At 66.1% G+C, this 18,524-nt stretch overlaps 3 protein-coding genes across 4 annotated transcripts; 2 read left to right on the top strand and 1 right to left on the bottom strand.

Moving 5' to 3' along the window:
- The first annotated feature begins 6 nt into the window (after positions 1–6).
- On the top strand, positions 7–3,633 carry TYW2 (tRNA wybutosine-synthesizing protein 2). Its single transcript, XM_075161977.1, is given in 8 exon segments — positions 7–498; positions 501–606; positions 796–943; positions 1,022–1,211; positions 1,300–1,450; positions 1,528–1,637; positions 2,487–2,644; positions 2,716–3,633. Coding segments are annotated over 8 exon segments (1,395 nt in total). The 5' UTR covers positions 7–413; the 3' UTR covers positions 3,163–3,633.
- On the top strand, positions 2,557–12,875 carry SYTL4 (synaptotagmin like 4). Of its 2 annotated transcripts, none has more exons than XM_075161974.1 (17): positions 2,557–2,644; positions 5,659–5,820; positions 5,983–6,198; positions 6,717–6,826; positions 6,988–7,102; positions 7,267–7,374; positions 7,659–7,782; positions 7,890–7,980; positions 8,173–8,276; positions 8,386–8,472; positions 8,817–8,995; positions 9,196–9,298; positions 10,211–10,372; positions 11,123–11,228; positions 11,618–11,717; positions 12,231–12,439; positions 12,560–12,875. In XM_075161974.1, the coding sequence occupies exons 2-17, from the start codon at positions 5,711–5,713 to the stop codon at positions 12,700–12,702; spliced, it is 2,067 nt and encodes a 688-aa protein (XP_075018075.1). In that variant the 5' UTR covers positions 2,557–2,644; positions 5,659–5,710; the 3' UTR covers positions 12,703–12,875. The 2 variants fall into 2 exon arrangements, with proteins under 2 accessions (XP_075018075.1, XP_075018076.1); XM_075161975.1 differs by lacking the exon at positions 2,557–2,644 and adding an exon at positions 4,685–4,719.
- A 358-nt stretch (positions 12,876–13,233) lies between these two features.
- SRPX2 (sushi repeat containing protein X-linked 2) lies at positions 13,234–18,524 on the bottom strand. Its single transcript, XM_075161801.1, has 10 exons — positions 18,455–18,524; positions 16,477–16,563; positions 16,192–16,383; positions 15,887–16,063; positions 15,398–15,524; positions 15,175–15,296; positions 14,878–15,057; positions 14,603–14,736; positions 14,405–14,526; positions 13,234–14,074 (listed from the first exon to the last, which is right to left on the bottom strand). Exons 1-10 carry the CDS (start codon positions 18,522–18,524, stop codon positions 13,894–13,896), a joined length of 1,392 nt encoding a protein of 463 aa, XP_075017902.1. The 3' UTR covers positions 13,234–13,893.

Below are 18,524 nucleotides of genomic sequence, written 5' to 3'. Positions count from 1 at the left end.
ACAGCCAGCCATGGGGTGCCGGCTCCCGGGGCAGCCCCGCGGCCTTAGGAGTGCAGTCCCGGGCACCGTCCCTGAGGCGCAATCCCCCGGGTATCCCGCTCCTCACACCCGGGCAGCCCGCTCCCAGGGCACCCCATCCCCAGGCACCCCATCCCCCTAATCCCCTGGGACACCCCACCCCAGTGTACCCCACCTCTAGAGTACCCTACCCCCCCCCACACACACACCCCGGGCACCCCAACCCCTGGGGTACCCCATCGCCGGGCACCCCATTCCGTGGAGCACCCCATCCGCAGCCCCCACCCCAGGGCACCCCATCCCCTGGGCACCCCACCACCCCGGTCACCCCAGGGCAGTGCCAGGGCAGCCAGCCCCCTGCCCCGGGGTGCAGCCGGCACCCCGATGCCCCCAGCATGGCGGTGCCAGGGACCCCCACCCGCCCCGGCTCCCTCCTGTCCCTTGCGAGCCTGACACCCTGTGCCCGCCTGGCAGGCGGCTGCGTCCTGCGGGACGGTGACGTCCCCCCGTCCTGGGGATGGAGGCAAGGGATGTCCCTGTCCCCATCCCTGCGCTGGCCACGGAGCCGCAGTTCGCCCAGCGCCTCAGGTGAGCCTGCGAGGGGGAAGGGGAGCCCTGCGGCTGCTCTGGCGGGGTGCGGGCAGGGTGCGGGCAGGGTGCGGGCAGGGCTGGCGGGGAGAGAGCTCAGAGGGCTGGCCCCGCAGCCGGGGGGGCTCTTCTCTGCGGTGGGGTGGGCTGCGGGGCTGGGGAGGGCCTGACCATGCCTTGGCCTTGCAGGGAGCATTTGGAAGAGGAGCAGCTCCTGGACGGGCGCTACCGGCTGCAGGAGGTGCCAGGGGGCCGCGTGGCCCTGCCTGTGCTGGAGGAGAAGCTGTCCCAGCTGCAGCTGCCCCGGGAGATGCCCTGTGGGCTGGTCCGGATCCAGGTTGGGAGAGACCCCCCTCCCTAAGTCCTGCCATGGGGCGGCGGAGTCTCAGCCCCACGTGCCACATCGCTCCTGCAGGACCCCGTTCCCTCCAGGGCAGCCCGCCGGCAGACGCCTGCCCAGAAGCTGCGAGATGAGCTGCGGCGGCTGCTGGGTGAGAGCTGGTCGGAGGAGCTGGAGCGTGACGTGCCCCGCGCCTGGCAGCGGCACGGGGATCTGGTCCTGCTGAGTGAGGACAGCTTCAGGGCTGCGCCGTGGGAGAAGCTGGGTAAGGGGGAGTGGGGTCTGCCTGCCCAGATCCTGCCCGCAGAGCTGCCCTGGCCTTTCCCAAAGCTCCCGGGATGGGTGCGTTGCAGGTCTGGTGCTCTGGGAGACGGTCGCCTCGGCTCTGGGTGCCTGGCGGCTGGCCAGGCGAGGACGGGTGTTGCCGGATGGGATGCGGTCCCCCAGTGTCACCCTGCTGCTGGGCCAGGATGGCTGGGTGGAGCATGTGGACAACGGGATCAGGTAGGCAGGAGCCGTGGTGCAGGGTGCAGCCGGTGCAGGGAAGGGGCTGCCCTTACGAGGCCGGCGATATCTCCCAGGTACACATTTGACGTGACCAAGTGCATGTTCTCACCGGGCAACATCACGGAGAAGCTGCGGGTGGCCTCGCTGCCCTGCTCCGGGGAGGTTCTGGTGGATCTCTACGCAGGTAACGGGGATGGCAGAGGGATTTGGCAGGGCAGGCTTGAGGAGGCAGGCAGGCAGAGAGCAGTGATGCAGGTACCGATGGCATCCAGGTGGATGTGAAATGTCGCTTCCAGCCTGGACTGGAAAAATACCCAGGCTTAGAGCTCCTGCCCTGTCTGTGAGCCCTCAGCTAACCTGGCGCTGCTGCCCCTCCTGTGTCCCTCTTGCCTTTGGACACTCAGGATGACCTTGCACTCAGGCTCTGCAGAGCACTGCTCTGTACCTAGTGCTGGTCATGGGAATCATTTGGATCCGTGGAAAAGATTTGCCCTTGGTACTCTTTCTGAAAACCTCCTGTAGCTGTCCTGCGCCTGAACTGATGCGCTTTCATGACAAGCTGGCGCTAACTGAAGTGTCCTGGGCTGAGAGATGAGTGGGGAGATCACGTCAGGTGTTTGCATGTCAAGAGAGCTGCTGTTTTGTGCTTAGGGAAGTTGGTGCTTCCGATCTGTGCCACACAGAAAGGATGTGGCACTCACAAAACTGCTCTGGATTAATCAAAATAAATGGTAGCCCGGGCACTTCTGCACAGAGTGGAAGCAGGGCAGGGCAGGTCTTGAGCTAATGGCCAAATACTGAAAGTAAAATAAGCTCCTCTGTAAACATTTTTCAGGACAGATTTTGGTTTTGTGGAGGCAAGGGGGGATGAATTTCCATTTTCCCAGCATCTGGGCTTGTTCCGACCTGGAGCAAAGCAGATGCAAAGAGCTGGGGCAGTAATCGTCATCCCGCCCTGCCTCCAGGGAGGAGCGCAGACCCTCGTCGGTGCCCGGACCCTGTCCTCAGCCACTGCCACCTCTCCTGCCCCCAGGCATCGGCTATTTCACTCTGCCGTACCTGGTTCACGCGGCAGCCGCCTTCGCCCATGCCTGCGAGTGGAACAGCCACGCCGTGGAGGCCCTGCGGAGGAACCTGGTGCTGAACGGCGTGCAGGACCGCTGCCGCATCCACCACGGGGACAGCAGGCAGGTGAGCAGTGCCGAGTGGCCCCGGCCCCCCGGCCCCGCGCGGCATCCCCCTCACCTCCCCTCTCCTCCCAGCTGGAGCTGCGGGACGTAGCGGATCGGGTGAATCTGGGACTGATTCCCAGCTCAGAGGAAGGCTGGCCGGTGGCCTGCCGCGTCCTGAAGAAGGGCACGGGTGGGATTCTCCACATCCACCACAACGTGGAGACTCTCCCCGCGACAGCCCCGCCACAGACCCCAGTCCTGCGGGCTGAGCGGGGGTCTCCAGAGGGAGCCATCTCTGAGGGAGAGGCGCAGCACCCAACGGAGGACGGTGGGAAGGAGACATTGGGGGCCAGGATCAGACCTGAGTGGCAGAGGTGGGCTGAAGCCACGGGGGCACGGATCCAGGGGCTGCTGGCAGAGCTGCATGGGCAGCCGTGGCGCACCAGCATCCTGCACATCGAGGCAGTGAAGTCCTACGCGCCCCACGTGCATCACCTCGTGCTGGACCTCGAGTGCCGGCCGGCGCTGCCCACCTAGCTGGCCACGGGCCCCGGCTTGGCTCCAGCTCCCACGAAACGGTGGTGTTGGAGCACCGGTGGCAGGGAGATGCTGCCAGCCTGGATGCGCTTTACGTCTCCTCGTTCCCAGGTGGCAACACTGCCCAGCAGTGCCTCCCCGTGCCGGGGGCACCAGGGATGCTCTCCCACTGGAGATCCCTCCAGGAGCAAAGGGTGGGGCGAGCTGGGGCTGAGCGCGCCTCGAGTCCTGCCCCAGCTCTGCCTGTTGCTGCCCAGATCTTGGACATGTGGTGGCACTTTCAGCCCCATTTTCACACAGGAGAGAGCCACAGGGCTGAGTAAACCTCGGATTCCTGCTGGGCTTTGTTTCAGTGAGTCAGGGGCAGGCTTTGTGCTCATATTTACCAGCACGATGTTTTATTGTACTGGAAACAGCTCTGTTCATCTCGGTTTCTTCTCACCTTTTTGCAGAAATAAGGATGTTTCCCACCTCTCTGGTTGGCGTCCAGTTAAAACGCGAACACTGGTGCAAGCGTGGGGGTCCTGCCTGGGGACACTGGGTCCCGGGGCGGGGCGTGGAGGGGCTCAGGTAGCAAAGCCTCTGCCTGCATTCTCTGCCCGCAATTCTGCCTGTAAGCCTAAAGCCCTCTTACCCCTGAGTAAGAGAAACCACCACTTACGCAGCTGTGTGTACCCCTGTTGCAGAGAAACCCCTGCCTGGGGAGGGAGCTCCCACTGGCCCTTTGGTGTCCCTGGGTGCCCGTGGGTTTTCCCCCATGTAGGTGTCCCGTCTCCTCCCGCAGGGCTGGGAACCTCTGGCTCTCCCTGTCCCGTGGCAGGGAGCCCCGGCGCGCAGCCGAAAGCGTGGGCAGAGCCGCGTCCTTGTGTTCGCTTCGGGGCTGCTCCCAGCTGGCCTCCCACGCGGCCCCGCTGTCCTGCGTGGCGAAAAGCCACCTCCCCACGGATGTGAGCCCCACGCCTTGTCCTGCCACCTGTGCTCGTGGTTTTCCTGTTGCCTGCGCTGCCGTGGGCAAAGTATGAGGAGCTGGGCCTGGACCATATCTCTGCCCACGAAGGACAAGGACAGAGGCTGGAGCCTTGCGGTGGGGCCATCCTCTGCTGCGGGAGAGCTGGAGGCACTCCATGGCCGTGCTGCTCGAGTCTCAGTCCCTCACCCACCATGCTGGGGACCCCGGGAGGGCACCCCAGCAGTGCGGGTGGCTGTAGACTTTGGGCTGGCTTGTGTGTGCTCTTTGGGAGGAGCTGCCTTCCCAGGTGGGGCTGCGGGGGAGCAGCCCAAGGGAGCAGCCCGGGGAGCCGGGGCAGAGCGCCCAGCTCCCGGCACCGAGCCGGGCCCTGCCCAGCCGTGCTGGGGGGCGAGCAGCCCGCGGGACTGGGGCCACAGCTCCAGCGCGGGGGCTGGACGGGGCGGGCACCGCCTCCCGCCGGGGCCGCCCCGTCGGTGCCGCAGGTGCGGCGGGCGCGGCCCCTTTAAGGAGGCGACACCGCCCCCCCCCCCCCCCCCCCCCCCCACCGCCCCGCTGCTGCCGGGAGGCGCCGGCCGGAGCCGCGGCAGGTACCGGGCGGCCCCGCGGGGGGGGCGCTGGGGGGGTCCCGCTGCTGGCGGCGGGGCGGGGGACGGGGCCGCGGCCGCGGGGTTCCGGGGGCCGCCGGAGCCGGTAAGGCACGGGGCTGCCGGCGCGTCCGCGCCCCGGTGGCCGCGCTCCGGTGGCCGCGCTCCGTCCACCGCCCGTGCCCCGGCGGCCCTGGACCACCCCCCAGCGGAGAGGAGCCCGGGGTCCGGCCCGTCGCCCCCCTTGCCCCCGGGCGACGCCGGGGCGCGGCTGCGGGGACAGGAAGGTCCCTCCCGCCGGGCTCGGCAGCGGCCGCCTCCAGCCGCCATCCGTCCGCCGGCTCGCCGGTGCCGCCGCCCCGGGCGGGGAGCGGGGGGCGCCCCGCGGGCGGGCTGCGGACCCCCGAGCGGGTGCTCCGGGAGCGCGGCTCTACCCGGCCCCGTTGGGGCCGGAGCTGCCGCGGCCGCCCGGGGTCCGGCTGTCAGCGCCCGCGGCGCCGCCGGGCCCCATCCTGCTCCTGCCGCTGCTCCGGCTGCTCTGCGGGGGGGACGTGCAGCTTTCCGAGCCTGGGGCGCGTTCGTGGGTGCAGCAGCCTGGGGGAGCTCCTTTCTCCCCAGGGGTACCCGGGGGTGCTGGGCGTCAGCCCCGGTCCCACGGAGCCGGCTGAAGTCACCGGGGCGGCGGGGCTGGCAGGCGGCCGACAGCCCAGCCCTCGGCAGCGCCGTGCCCTGGGCAGGGCCGCGGAGGTGGCGGGGCGGGCTGGGTGCGGGCGCTCGGGGCGCCGGCCGCGCCGAGGCGGTGTCTTGGGTGCGGTGATCCGGGCCGGGGGGCGGCAGCCGGTCCTGCCCCGGGGTGCAGGCATGGGGCACCCAGCAGAGCTGGGCTGACGTGGGGCTGCAAGCCCGTGATGCGGCTGTGCTAAGGGGCTGGCTTGCTCCTAGCACGGACGCGTCCGGCTGCGTCTGGAGAGAGCGAGCGATCCCGGGCAGAGCGATGTCGGAGGCCGTGGATCTGTCCTTCCTGTCGGATGCGGAGAGGGATTTGATCCTGCAGGTCCTGCAGCGCGACGAGGAGCTCCGCAAAGCAGAGGAGAGGAGAATCAGGTGAGGACGTGGCTGGGGCCGGGCAGGGCACTGCTTTCCCCGCTTTGCTCTAGAAGCGGCTGGAGGGGCGCAGTGGGGGCGACGGGGCTGGAGCGGCAGCTCTGCCCCAGCCCCGGGGTTCCGGTGCGGCTCTGACGGCTCCCGGTGTTGGGGTCCGAGCAGGCGCCTGAAGAACGAGCTGCTGGAGATCCGGCGCAAGGGGGCCAAGCGGGGCAGCCAGCGCTACAGCGAGCGGACCTGCGCCCGCTGCCAGCAGAGCCTGGGCCGCGTCAGCCCCAAGGCCAACACCTGCCGGGGCTGCAACCACTTGGTGTGTCGGGACTGCCGTTCCTACAGCCCCAACAGCTCCTGGCGATGCAAAGTCTGCACCAAGGAGGCGTGAGTACCTGGGGCAGGGACCTTCTGCGCACTCCTCCTGTCCCCTTCCTCTTCCCAGTCACCCTAGCTTGATGGCCAACCTTTCCTAGCCCAGCTGGTCTTCTCCAGCGCAGGGCAGCTGTTTCTGCTGTCGCTTCCCGGGGTGGGCAGCCATGGTTGGGTGATGGAGAACTGGGTCGTGCCCCACTCTTGGGTCTTCTTCATGCCCACCCCACTCCTTTTCCCCCCTTACTTGACTCCGGCATCCCCCCGTGCCCCTCGCGCAGCCTGTATTTCAAGCACCCCGGGTTTCCTCCCTCTTGGCCTCCCCTGTCCTACAAAACTCGTCTTGCTCCTGTGTTTGCTGGAGATGTAGCCGGGCCCGTCGTCTGCCCAGTGCATCGTCTCTGCCCAGCCACCTGCCGAACGTGCCCACTGTGCCCCTGCTCTCCTTGGCTGGTGGCTGAGGGTGGTGTTGGGGTGCAGGGAGCAGCCCCCCACTGCCTCTGACTGCCCCCCACTGCCTCCCTGCCCTGCAGTGAGCTGAAGAAGACGACAGGCGACTGGTTCTATGACCAGAGGGTCAACCGCTTTGCCAACCGGCTGGGCAGCGACATGGTGCGGCTGTCCCTGCGGCACAGGTCGGCAGGTAGGGGTGCTGCAGCGATGCCTTCTCCCGCAGCCCGGCCCTCCGGGATGCTCCAGCTTTCCCCTGTGCGCCTCTGCCCAGCGCGGAGTTGGCTGGGAGCAGCCCCTGCTCCAGGCAGTGGGTTTGGAGCAGTGGTCCTCCTGATGCCTCTCTCCTTCCAGCCAGCAAAAGAGAGACCGTAGGACAAACCCTCCTCCAGAAAGCCCAGCTCGGTGAGCCCAAAAGCTCCTCTGCAGCCCAGCAGCAGAGCCCCCCGGCACCCCAGGAGGGGCCCAGGTGAGGATCCCTGCTGTGTTCCCCGCTCCGGGTGCCAGCCCTCGCCTGCTGCAGGGATGGGAGGGACACTGCCGCCCTACTCGGATCATTGGTCGCACAGAAGCTCTCTCTCAGACCGGCCTCCTCGCCAAACAGGACATACCTGTGGTTTTGTTTGTCTGCAGCGTGTTTCTGGATGCCTCAGACCCTCGGGATGGTAAAAGCGACACAGAGTCCATGGAAAACATGAGCCTGGATGGGTACAGACCTAGTCCCGGTGGCGTGAGGGGCAGGTGAGGGGCTCCCTGGGTGGTTTGTCCTTGGCAAGGCTGGCCTGGCAGAGGATGAGGATCTTCATCTCAATTGAGTTTTTCTCAGTCTAGTGAGGGGGAGCTGGTTCCTCTGGCTGGGCTGAAACCTGTCCCTGGGCAGGCAGGCCCTCTGCTCCCCAGGCTGGGGTGCTTCGGGGAGCTTGCGTGGTTCTGGGGAGCTTGTGGGGAGATGGCGCTTCCTGGCCAGTGCTTGCTCTCCCAGCCGTGCCCTTGGCCTGGGACAGACCTTTCTGTGTCCTCCGCAGGAGTAACTCCCTGGAGAGAGCCGCCCCTCTCAGAGATGGAAAACAGGTTGCTGTGCCAGCAGGACCTGCTGCCTCCAGCCTGACCCTCCCTCTCCGCTCCAAAAACGCGTTCTCCGACGGACGGGTGCGTGCCGCTGCTCCGGCAGGCTCAGCCCTGTCCTGGGGCGCGGGGCTGGGAGCCCCGTGGGGTGCCCAGCCCTGCTCTGCTCTGAAGGGACCTTTCCTCCCCAGGATGCCGCTGTGGGGAGCCGCAGCAGCGCCTTGGTGGACGAGCATGAAACGATATTCAAGAAGAATCCCCGGCGGGTGGTGAGGCCTGCGGGTGAGAGCTGCGCGGGTGCAGGGGGGTTTGGGTGCCAACATGGCAGGGGGTGGGTGGCCCCTTCTCCCTGGGCTGTGGCGGGCTTTCGGTGCAGATGGGAGAGGCTGGGGCCGCCCCTTGCTTGAGGGAGCAGCAGGGCTCTGCTAGTCCTGCACTGTGCCGCTGCCTCCTGCCTCACCATCTCCCGTGCAGACTACACCAAGTCGGTGATCGACCTGCGCCCGGAGGACTTTGCGGTGGAAGGCGGCTCTTTGGGGGACAGGAGCAAGTCGGTCCCCGGCCTCAACACGGAGCTGGTGAGACCCTCGGCGTGCCGCGGAGCCGGCTGCAAGGTGGAGGAGCCGGCAGCCTGGCTGGCCGTGCCCTGCTGCTCCCCACGCAGGTGGCTTGTCTCTCTCCTTGCAGGAGGAGGAGGAGGAGGACATCGATAACCTGGTGGAGATCCATCGCCAGAGGGTGGCCCGGGGCAGCATGCGCAGTGGCACCTCCTCGGTGAGTCCCCGCGGCATGGCTGTGCTCTGCTCCGCAAGAAGAAATGATGGAGAAAGGCAGTGCCGGCTGGTTGGGTGGGAGGGCGGCAGGGCGGGCAGCTCCTGGGGTGCGGGGGCAAGAGCATGGGGCGTGGGGGCTTCCTCCCCTTGAAAGGAATCGAAACGCGGAGACCCAGCTCTCTTCCAGGGAGCCTGCGTGTGGGTGGGAGGCACTCCGCGGCCATCCCCAGCCACGGCGGGGTGAGAAAGGGACTGTGCGGAGGAGGTGTGGGGAGTAGCCTTGCTGAGGATGAAGAGGGACCCACCAGCGATGCTGCCCCAGCTCTGCCCTGCCGTGTCTTCCAGAGCACGCTGGGGAGCATGGTCAGCATTTACAGCGAGGCCGGTGACTTCGGCAACGTCGCGGTCACCGGGGGAATCTCCTTCTCCCTGAGCTACGAGCAGAAGACGCAGACCTTGTTCATTCACGTGAAGGAGTGTCGCCAGCTGGCCTACGGGGACGAGGGCAAGAAGCGCTCCAACCCGTGAGAGCTGGGGGGACGATGGCTGGTGGGCACCGCTGGTGGTGCTCAGCTGGGTTGTGGGGTGCCCACCAGAGATGGGAGCTGTAAGTGGGGTTGGGGTCTTGGCGAGGCAGGAGGTCTGGGGTTGTTGTGGGGGTTGGGGGGGTGATTGGTTAGTTGTGGGGAGACCCTGGTGAAATGCTGCCTGCTCCTCCCTTCAGGTACGTGAAGACCTACCTCCTGCCCGACAAATCCCGGCAAGGGAAACGCAAGACGACCATCAAACGCAACACCATCAACCCCCTGTACAACGAGCTGCTGAAGGTGAGTGGGGATGGGCTGGGGTGCAGCCCGCTCCCCTCTGCGGAGCAGGGCAGGCACTTGGCCCTGGGGATGCTTCTGGAACAAACCAGGGGACAGATGGGCTCCAAACCCTGGGGTGGGGGCTCTGCAGAGGACCCGTGTCCAGACACTGCACCCTGAAGGCAGGAAAAACCCACTCGCAGGCTGGGTCACGGCTCTGATGTGGCTGTAGTTCAAGCCCCAGGTGCCATGGTGGGGCAGAGACACCTGCAGATGTGGCATCCCCCAGAGCAGGAGCCTTCTGCTTATCCCTGGACATTGCTTTCCTGTGAAGAAGGCTCCTGGGCCATTGCAGGCAGGTTGCAGCAGTGGGACGGCGGGCAGCGTGGCTGCAGGGGCAGAGATAAGGCAGTTCTAGGCCCCAGGGCAGAAGCACTTGGCACTGCCCTTCACGGTCCCTGCTGCGGCCACCACAGGGTGGTGGGAAGGGCTGGCTCCATCCCTGAGCCTGGCAGCACATCGCTGAGGCCAGGCACTCTCCAGACAGGAGGGAAGTGGGAACTGTGGTTGGGTTTCCAGGCTCCCACAGCCCCGGGTTTGCTGAGGTTTTGCTCTCTGACCACCTGAGGCTCAGAGCGCTGGCAGAGCTTCGCCTGTGTGGGATGGGGTGGGGTGGCCGGATGCCATGAGTCCTGGTCCTGGCTCTGCACAGGCTCTGAGGACCACTTGCCTGGAGAGCACGGGCTCCTGCACCACTGCCCCAGGACTTTGAGGTTTCAGCAGGCTTGGAAAGGAAGACAAACAGTCTCCTATGTGCATCCATTGCTCCTCAAACCCGTCTCCTCTCCTGCTCGAGAGCTGATGGTGTATGCCAAGCCCGTCCCCTGCCTGGCGCTGCCTGCTCATCGGTGGTTTTCCTGTCTCTCTTCCTAGTACGAGATTAACAAGTCCCTCCTGCTTGCAAGGACGCTGCAGTTCTCGGTCTGGCACCATGATCGCTTTGGCCGAAACACGTTCCTGGGGGAGGTGGAGGTCCCGCTGGACGCCTGGAACTTCGAGAGCCACCTGGAGGAGTTTCTGCCCCTGCATGGGAAGGTGCTGGCCCTGCCACCCCAGCCCTGCTGCCCACAGCAGCCGCCCTTGCCTGGCCCTGTCCCGGGGGTGACCCTCAGTGGGCTGAGGGGTGCAGAGACCTCATCCAAGAGCTGCCCAAACACTTGGCCCAAGTCAAATCTTGGAGAAACAAAGACCCCAGAGCAGATAGCAGTAGTAGTAAAAAAGGGAAGATCTTCTGCCTTAAGCTTCCCTCCTCCTCGTCAGTACATCCCCTATGGGATGCAGTGGGATGTCTGTGCTGCAGCAGGTATTTTCATTCTGCTTGCTTGATTGCTCCAAGAGTGCAGCTCTTCCCAGCTCCCTGCCCCGTCCGGGAGGAATCGGAACCAACTTCAGGGAAACAAATGGAAATTGGCCGGGCAGCGAGGGCCTTCGTGCAGCTCAATGGCAACAGCAGATGCTGCTGCTGGACTTACAAGTCTGGTACTCTTGTCTAGCTTGTACCGTGGGCTCAGCCCTTGGCATTGCTGGGGCTTGAGCAGCCTGTGGAAACCCCTAAAGAAGGTTTCCTAAGGGAGCTGGTTGAGCCAAAGTAGGATCCCAAAGGAGCTGGTCTGAGTCTGACCTGGTGATGCTGGGGAGGGCCTGCAGGCATTTGTGCTGGCTAAACCACCTCTAGGACAAGCCAAGCTCTTTGGCCCAGCATGGGGAGGTGCTGCACGCAGACCAGGCCATCCCCATGTCCGCTTTGGCCTCTCTAGCAGAGTTTGACAAGCCTTGCCTCTGCAGATTGGGGCGGATGCTGCTGGTCTCCACCAGTACAAGGGGGAGCTGGTCGTCTCCATGAAGTACATCCCATCTTCCAAGCACCCTGGGGCTGGGAACAGCAGGAAGGGTGAGTGCTGGAGCTCCAGGATCTCTGTGTAGCCTGCGGGACCTGCTCGTGGTCCCGCGAGCTGAGTCTGAGTGGGTTTCTTGGGTGGTGCCACTGCAGCCCTCTCCTCTGCAATACCTGCAAGGCTGCTCTGGGTCAGGGCAGTCCTCAGGCTGGCCGAGTGGTCCCAGTGCTTTCCTGGGGCTGGACCAGGCTGGACCGTTGGGCCCCGTGTGGAGCAATTGTTTGCCTTCGCCTCAGCAGGCAGGGCCAGAAAGGGAGGAGGCGGGAGGAGATACCAGCTGGGGATCTGTGCCTGCCTCTGCGATGAAGGCTGTGCAGCAGGACCTTTCCACAAGTTAGCAGTAGTGGAAATTAAGGCTGATTAATTCTTGCTGGGTTTTTTCCAGGCAAAACTGGGGAAAGCGGTGAGCTCCAGGTCTGGATCAAAGAAGCCAAGAACCTCACGGCTGCCAAATCCGGGGGGACCTCAGACAGCTTTGTCAAGGGGTGAGTGTGGGTCCTGGGTGGCGGGGCATTGGAGGGCACTGTCCTCCCTGGCCGCATCCCCGAGCCGCCTCGCGGAGGGACGGGTCTCTCCGCTAGCTGCCCCACGCTGCCTGCGATGGTACCCTGAAAGTCACTGTCTGCCTGGAGATGAGATGCTCGTGGTAGCAAACGCTCTCCTGGGTTTTGGCCGGCTGAGAGATCGCAGTGGGAGGCTGCATGCAGGGCAGGGCTCCAGCTGCCATCAAATTGTCTTCCCAGAGGTCACCAAGCCACTGGGCAGCATGGCTGGGGGCGAGCAGGCTGCAGTCCTTGCCCTCTCACCTCCTTAGACCACCTGCAGTCTGCCGAGCGGCTTTTCAGGAGTTGGGACAGAGATCCAGATCGTGGCTCTTTTTTGGGCCATGTCAGGGAAGGTGGGCTCCAGACCAGGTCCTGGGGTGCTGAGGTGCCCCAGCCCCTGGGGCAGAAGGCAGTTGCACACATGCTGCTAACCCAAGGGGCTGCTTCCCCCAGCTACCTCCTGCCACACAAAAACAAAGCCTCCAAGAGGAAGACGCCCGTGGTGAAGAAGACCCTGAACCCTCATTACAACCACACCTTTGTCTACAACGGCATCAGCCCCGAGGACCTGCAGCACATCTGCCTGGAGCTGACGGTCTGGGACCGGGAGCCACTGTCCAGCAATGACTTCCTCGGGGGTGTCCGTCTTGGGGTGGGCAATGGTGAGGAGCCCTGGGGTGCTATCAAACCCTGGGGACAAGCAGCCTTGCTTGGGGCTGCCTTGCTGCGGGCAGGAGGCTGCTCCGGCAGTGACTTCTGCCCACGTCCATCCTTTCTCCCAGGCATGAGCAACGGGCAGGCTGTGGACTGGATGGACTCCATGGGTGAGGAGCTGAACCTGTGGCAGAAGATGTGCCAGTACCCAGGTTCGTGGGCGGAGGGGACGCTCCAGCTCCGCTCCACCATGGCCAAGCTGAGGCCATAGGCTGCGGCACCAGCACCGTGACTTGGCCGAGGGCTGGCACCACTGCTCGAGAGCTGCACTCGCAGCACAGCCCGGCAGGGCTGCCAAACATGGTGTGTTGTTTTTTTTTGCTTATACTTTAATAAACATGACCTTCTCTAAACAGGCTTGGGCAGAAAGTCTTCTTGGCCTTGATTTGTTTAAAGGGTTTTCCTTTTGTCTTAGGCTTTGCACTAATTTTCAAGCTGGAGTCCTTGTGGACCCTCCCTTCTTCCCCCCCAGGCAAAATGCTTTGAAATGTGGTTGGGTTTTTTCTTCTTTCCATTCTTCTTCCTCCCACCCCCTCTGTTTCACAGTCTGCTCCCTCCTTGTCTTCCCCACCCTCCTCCCGCGGGATGCTGCCGGCTCCAGGACTGGGCATCCGTGCACAGCCCAGCCCCGGCTGCGGGGCCAGGATGGCCCAGGATGGGGGGGCTGGGGGTAGCGCCTCCCAGGAAGGATTTGTTTCCCGGGCCTCTCCGCAACACAACGTCTGCCAGCACTGACTTTTATACAAACTTATTTATTTTGAGTTAATATTCTACAAAACACTTCCCAGGAAGGGTTGCCCCGTGGCTGGTGGAAGGGGAAGTGAGGGGTAGGGGGGCATGGCGAGCCCTCGGGGGGGGCTGCTGCTACTGGCTTTGCTGAGCGCGGGGCCGTTTGCTTTTGCTAAAGGCTTTCTGGCAGGACCCTGGCAGCAGCGCCTGCCTGGCAGGGCTGACCCCAGGTGGGGAGGGAGCGGGCTCGGGTTGTGCACGGGGTGAGGACGGCCGCGGGGAGGGTGAAGCTGCTGCATTAGAGGCTGTCGCCCTGCGCTGCCTGCCCTGCCCGCTCTCCTCTGCTCTGGCAGCCCGGTGGCTGGCTCCCCGTCTCCCCCCTGCCCTGGGGTTTGAGCAGAGGCACTCCGGTGTCTCCCACCATGGTCCTGGCTGGGCTGAGCCATCCCGCCCCGCAGCCGGAGGCTGCTCCTGGTTGCTGGGCAGTGGGGACACTGCCGGCACATGGCCCCTGTCCCTCTCCGTGCCAGAGCAGCTGGAGAGGGGCTCCCCTTTCCTGGAGGTCCTTGGCACCCTGGTCCTCCTCTACGGTGGGCGACTAGAAAAGCAGAAAGGAAGGTGTCCGTGCCCTGAGGCCGGCGGTGGCGGAGGGAGGGGTCTCCCCGGTGCTGCCTCACTCGCAGGGGTCCCCGCTCTGCGCCCGCCGCGCCGCCTCCCGCTCGCTCAGCAGGTAGGTGTCAATGAAGACGAAGAGCTCGTCGGGGCTGACGGGGGAGATGTAGCGCTCACGGTCGGCGCCCGCCTTGTCCAGCAGCACCGCGTTGAAGTGGGAGCGGGTGAGGTGCAGGAACTGCCTGGGGGTGCAGGGGGGAGCCGCCGGTCAGGGCTGGGGGGACTGCGGGTTGAGGCTGAGCCTGCCCACCCCATGCTACCGAGCTCAGGTCCTCCTGGGGTGGTGGCTCCCACCTCTTCCTTGGGGCTGTGAGCTCTGGGAGGGTCTGGGGACACTGTATTTGGACTCACCGGGGGTGTCCCCACATTGCACAAGCCCCTCCAGTGCAGCAGGAAGGGGCTGTCTGTGAACCCAGCTGCAACCTCATGCCTTGCCATCCCTGGAGGTGCCCCTGTCCCTGCTCCCCTCCCGCAGGCACCGGGCTTTGCAGGACAGCCCCCCGTCCCCCTACCTGAGCTCCTCGATGATGCTGAGGGACAGCTGGTGCTCCCGGATGCGCCCCACCTCGTGTGGGGGCTGCCCCACCAGCTCGATGGTGGTGACGTGACGCAGGTCCAGCCCGCAGGCAGCTTGCTGTGGAGAGGGGGGGTGGTGAGAGGGTGCTGGGGGGGGGGTTATGGGAAAGGGGACGGCGGGAGGGTCTCCTCACCTGCAGCATGGAGATCTGCATCTTGTAGTAGCGGTTAGAGGGGTCGGGGGCTGAGATGACGAGGAGGCGGCGTTTCTCGTGGAACTGATCCAGCAGGCTGGCGGCCGAGTTCACGGCTGTGTTGATCTGCATGGCTGGGGCGAGAGGCCAGCGCGTGGGGGGATGCCATTTTGCAGCCCATCACCCCTTCCCCACCCCTTCGCCCTGCCGGGCAGCATCTCCCCTGGGTGCCAGGCATCCCTGTGGGCAGGTCCTCCCCTGCCCCCACCACTTACGTGCACAAAGGGGCTGGGAGCCCGTCCACTGCTGGGTGGACTGGCAGACCCGCAGGGAGGTGCCCTGCCGCTCGTAGCCCCCGTCGCACAGGTACTCGCAGGTGGCACCGTAGTTGTTGCCGTCGGAGGTGCAGGAGAGGTAGCCGTTCTGCGGAGGCTTCAGGACAGGGCAGCGCCTCACTGTGAAGAGGGAGGCTGGGTGAGAGCTGGGGGTGATGGGGCACGGCCCCGGCCGTGGGGTGCGGAGCCCGGAGCCGGGGGGAAGGCAGCCAGCAGCCCCAGGGGAGCCCACTTCACCTTGGACGCGGATGCTGAACTTGCAGCTGGCTCGGTTGTACGCCTGGTCGTGGGCAGTGTAGCGGATCACGTGCTCTCCTTCGGGGAATTCGGAGCCGGGCTCCGGGCCCCGCAGCATCACCCTGCACCCAGCAGATGGGTTTCTCCATCAAGGCCCCGGGAGGGGGCACCCAGCATGGCCCCCAGCCCCCGCCGGCGGTGCCCGCAGTGCCCCTGCCCTCACCTCTTGATGATGCCGTCGGCGGAGTCCTTCACGCGGGGGGGGTCCCAGTAGACGGTGGCGGTCAGCTTGCCTGGCTCGGCTATCCGCTCCCGGGAGTCCGGGCAGCGGATCTTGGGAGGCTCCATATCTGCCCACGGGGAGGAGAGGGAGTCGGGGAACCTGCGGGACCTGGGCACCGGCCCCGGTGCTCAGTGACCCAGGGGTGCTGTGCACAGCTCGGGCACCCCGGGGCCAGCAAGACCTGCTGTAATGCCAGCACTGCGTGCCCCTACCAATGTGCCCTGCGCCAGCCCGTGCTTCAGGGCTAACGGCACCTCGGGGAGCAGCCGGGACAGGAGTCCCAGGGCTGGGAGGTGCAGGAGCCGGCACCTGGCAATGCCCGGGTCGGGCGTGGGGGTGATGCCTGCAGGCACCCCAGGGATGGAGGGTGGCCTGCCCTTGCGTGCCCCAGCAGCGTGGGGCTGGGAGGACGGTAGGGTGAGAATTTACCTACACAGATTGGCTCGGTCCCGCTCCAGCGCCCATCTTCCATGCAGACGCGGCTCCGGTCGCCCTCCAGCTGGTAGCCAGGCAGGCAGGTGTAGTCGCAGCGGGAATCCATCTGCACGCCGGCCGAGCACACGTAGGAGCCCCGCAGCACCGCCGGCAGCACGTGGCACCGGATTTCTGGGACGGAGAGAGCAAAGAGGGGAGGGAAGCGGCTGCCCGGCCGTACTAGTGGGCAGAGCACCCAGGACTGGTCGCTGCGGGTGCCTGCGGGGACGCCGGCAAGCCGATGGCCGGGGCACACTCACGTCGGCAGTACGCCATCCCGGACCAGTGGCGGCTGGGCAGGCACTGGACGGCACCGGGCCCCACCAGCCGGTACCCGCGGGCGCAGCTCAGCTCGCAGCGTGTCCCCAGGCTGCTGCGGTAGGACCCCCCCCGGGGCGAGTAGCAGGTGGCCTCTCCGCGGTGGATATTGAGCGTGGCACACCATTGGGGCACTGGGGGAGAGAAGGGAGGTGAGGGGGGCACCCGGCCCTGCCATGCCTCAGTTTCCCCACAAGGACCTGAGGGATGGGCTTGGGTGCCGCTACCTCGGTGGTAGTCCAGGGCAGGCTCGGGGGGGGCTTCTTCCACGTACACTTCATTGGTGTGGCTCTCAGCGGCGTAGTAGCCAGACCCTGGGGAGGAGGGGAGAGACAAGGGGGCTGCGTGACGGTTCATGGCCGCAGCAGCACCCAGGTGACGATGCCTCCCTGGGCACCTGCACCCTCCAGCCCCGACACATCCCGCAACTCCCAGCAAGCGATCCCCATCCCCGGGCAGACCCTGTCCTGCCGTCCTTGGGGCTGCCATCAAGGGTTAAGCCGGGCAGACAGCGAGCCCAGTCCCCAGCGACATGGTGTGCGCTGGCACCAGCCCGCAGACTAAACAGTGGCAGGAGCAGCCGCGGTTATGGCAGGAAACGGGTGCTGGCGCAGAGTGGGCTGGCACCGACCCCCGGCTTCGCGCTGCCGGGAAGTCCTCCTTCCACCCGCTCCCACGGCACCATCTCTGCCACCGGGCATCCCAAGGGAAGGAAGAAAGCTGCCCTCTCCTGCCTGTCCCAGCAGAGCTCCTGGCCAAGGCAAGGAAGGAGAGGCGTGCCGCCCGGCCGGGGGGCTGGCGGGGGTGCAGCCCCTCGCTTGTGAGCCAGGGAAGGATGAAGCTGCTGGAAGGACGGTGCTGGAGGGGCTTGGCCGGGGCTGCTGGCCCCACGCCATCCGTGCTGTGCAGAGGGGCCCCTGGCCCCACGGGCAGGGGGAGGACAGCCTTGCGCCATCCTTGCGGGCCACCCTCTGGCCCGCACCGTGTCCCCATGGGCAAGGGACCCGCAGGCGGGGAGGGAGCCGTGCAGGGGGAGAGGGCTGGCGTCCTTCCCCGCGGCCCCTCGGCGCCTCGGCCGGCCGCGGCATTCCCCAGCACTGAGCTCACGTTTCCGCCGCGTTTCCGCCAGCCCCCGCCAGCGCTGCCCCCTCCTCGCCGCCAGCCCACCCCTCCGCAGTCCCCGCTCCAGCATGGCGGGGATGCTCACCCTGGGAAGGGACCCCGGGCGAAGCGGCAGCCCCGCTGCGGTTGCACCCATCTCCCCTTCCCCCTGCTGCGGGTTTTAGGAAGGGGATATCCACCGAGGCCAATCCCAGCTGCAGCCCCGCCGTCATGGGGAGGAAACTCCATTACAAATCTTTCCAACATGAACTTTACTACAGAGCGACTCCCCACGGCTTCCCACAAGCTCCATGAAGTCGCCCACTCCTTTCCACAAAGCCTTTTATCCCGACGCCCTTCCCACGCTGCCATGGCTGCCTTGGGGAGCAGAGGGGCCCGGGGTGAACGCAGGGCTGGCATCTGTGAGGCCGGTGGCAGGGATATGCTGGCGACCTGGCGGGCAGGGCTGCTTCCCGGGAGGTTGCCGAGCCCCCCGCCGGGACCTCGGGGACGGGGTGCGCTCTGTCCCCGCAGGCAGATGTGCCATTTAATTGCAATGTTCCCTTTTCGTGCAGGCGCTGCCTTTTTCTTCTCACCTGGGGCCAGCTCGCAGCCCCGGCTGCAGCGGGCAGGAGCATCCCCAGCCAGCCATGCTGGCAGCACAGCAAGAGGATGAGGACGGGAGCAGGGAAGGGGGAACCCCCCCAAACGGGGCAAGAGCTTTTGATCCTTGACCCGGCTGCCTGCTGGCCACGGAGGGCTTTGGATCCGAGTGCTCTGTCCAGGCAAACATCTGCCGGCCGATGACCCCCACGGGAGCGAGGAGTCAGCGGGAAAGCTGCGCTCCCGCAGGCAGGGGCGTGATGGAGAGGCTGGTTTTCTGCTCCGCTCTGGACGCCTCCCAGCACCCCCTCTGCTCCTCCCTGTACCCCGCAGCGCACCCCTGCAGGCACCCCATACCCTGCAGGCACCGATGCTCTCCCCGGCATCACCGTACCAGGGCACCCCTCCCTCCCTTCCCACCGCGAGCCCCCCGAGAGAAGCGGGACCCTGTGGGCTGCCGTCCCCGGGAGCCCCGCTGTGCCCGCACACCCCAGCGCTCACCTTCGTGCCACGTGGACGACACCAGCCTGGCGAGGACAACCAGCAGGATGGGGGCCGCCTCCTGTGCCAT

This window comes from Calonectris borealis, chromosome 13, assembly GCF_964195595.1.
Source record: "Calonectris borealis chromosome 13, bCalBor7.hap1.2, whole genome shotgun sequence".
In the NCBI taxonomy this organism is placed as follows: Eukaryota; Metazoa; Chordata; class Aves; order Procellariiformes; family Procellariidae; genus Calonectris; species Calonectris borealis.
Note: the sequence above shows the minus strand (reverse complement) of the source record. Positions and strands in the feature narration are given on the sequence as shown.

Bases quoted from the DNA above. Each gene is read 5' to 3' on its own strand.
- SYTL4 (XM_075161974.1), top strand. From the start codon at position 5,711: ATGTCGGAGGCCGTGGATCTGTCCTTCCTGTCGGATGCGGAGAGGGAT. The intron at 8,996-9,195 runs GTGAGAGCTGGG...TCCTCCCTTCAG, and splicing joins GGCAAGAAGCGCTCCAACCC to GTACGTGAAGACCTACCTCC. The intron at 10,373-11,122 runs GTGCTGGCCCTG...TTGCCTCTGCAG, and splicing joins TTCTGCCCCTGCATGGGAAG to ATTGGGGCGGATGCTGCTGG.
- SRPX2 (XM_075161801.1), bottom strand. From the start codon at position 18,524: ATGGCACAGGAGGCGGCCCCCATCCTGCTGGTTGTCCTCGCCAGGCTG. The intron at 16,064-16,191 runs GTGAGTGTGCCC...TCTCCGTCCCAG, and splicing joins CGGGATGGCGTACTGCCGAC to AAATCCGGTGCCACGTGCTG. The intron at 14,527-14,602 runs GTGAGGAGACCC...CCCTCTCCACAG, and splicing joins TGCAGATCTCCATGCTGCAG to CAAGCTGCCTGCGGGCTGGA.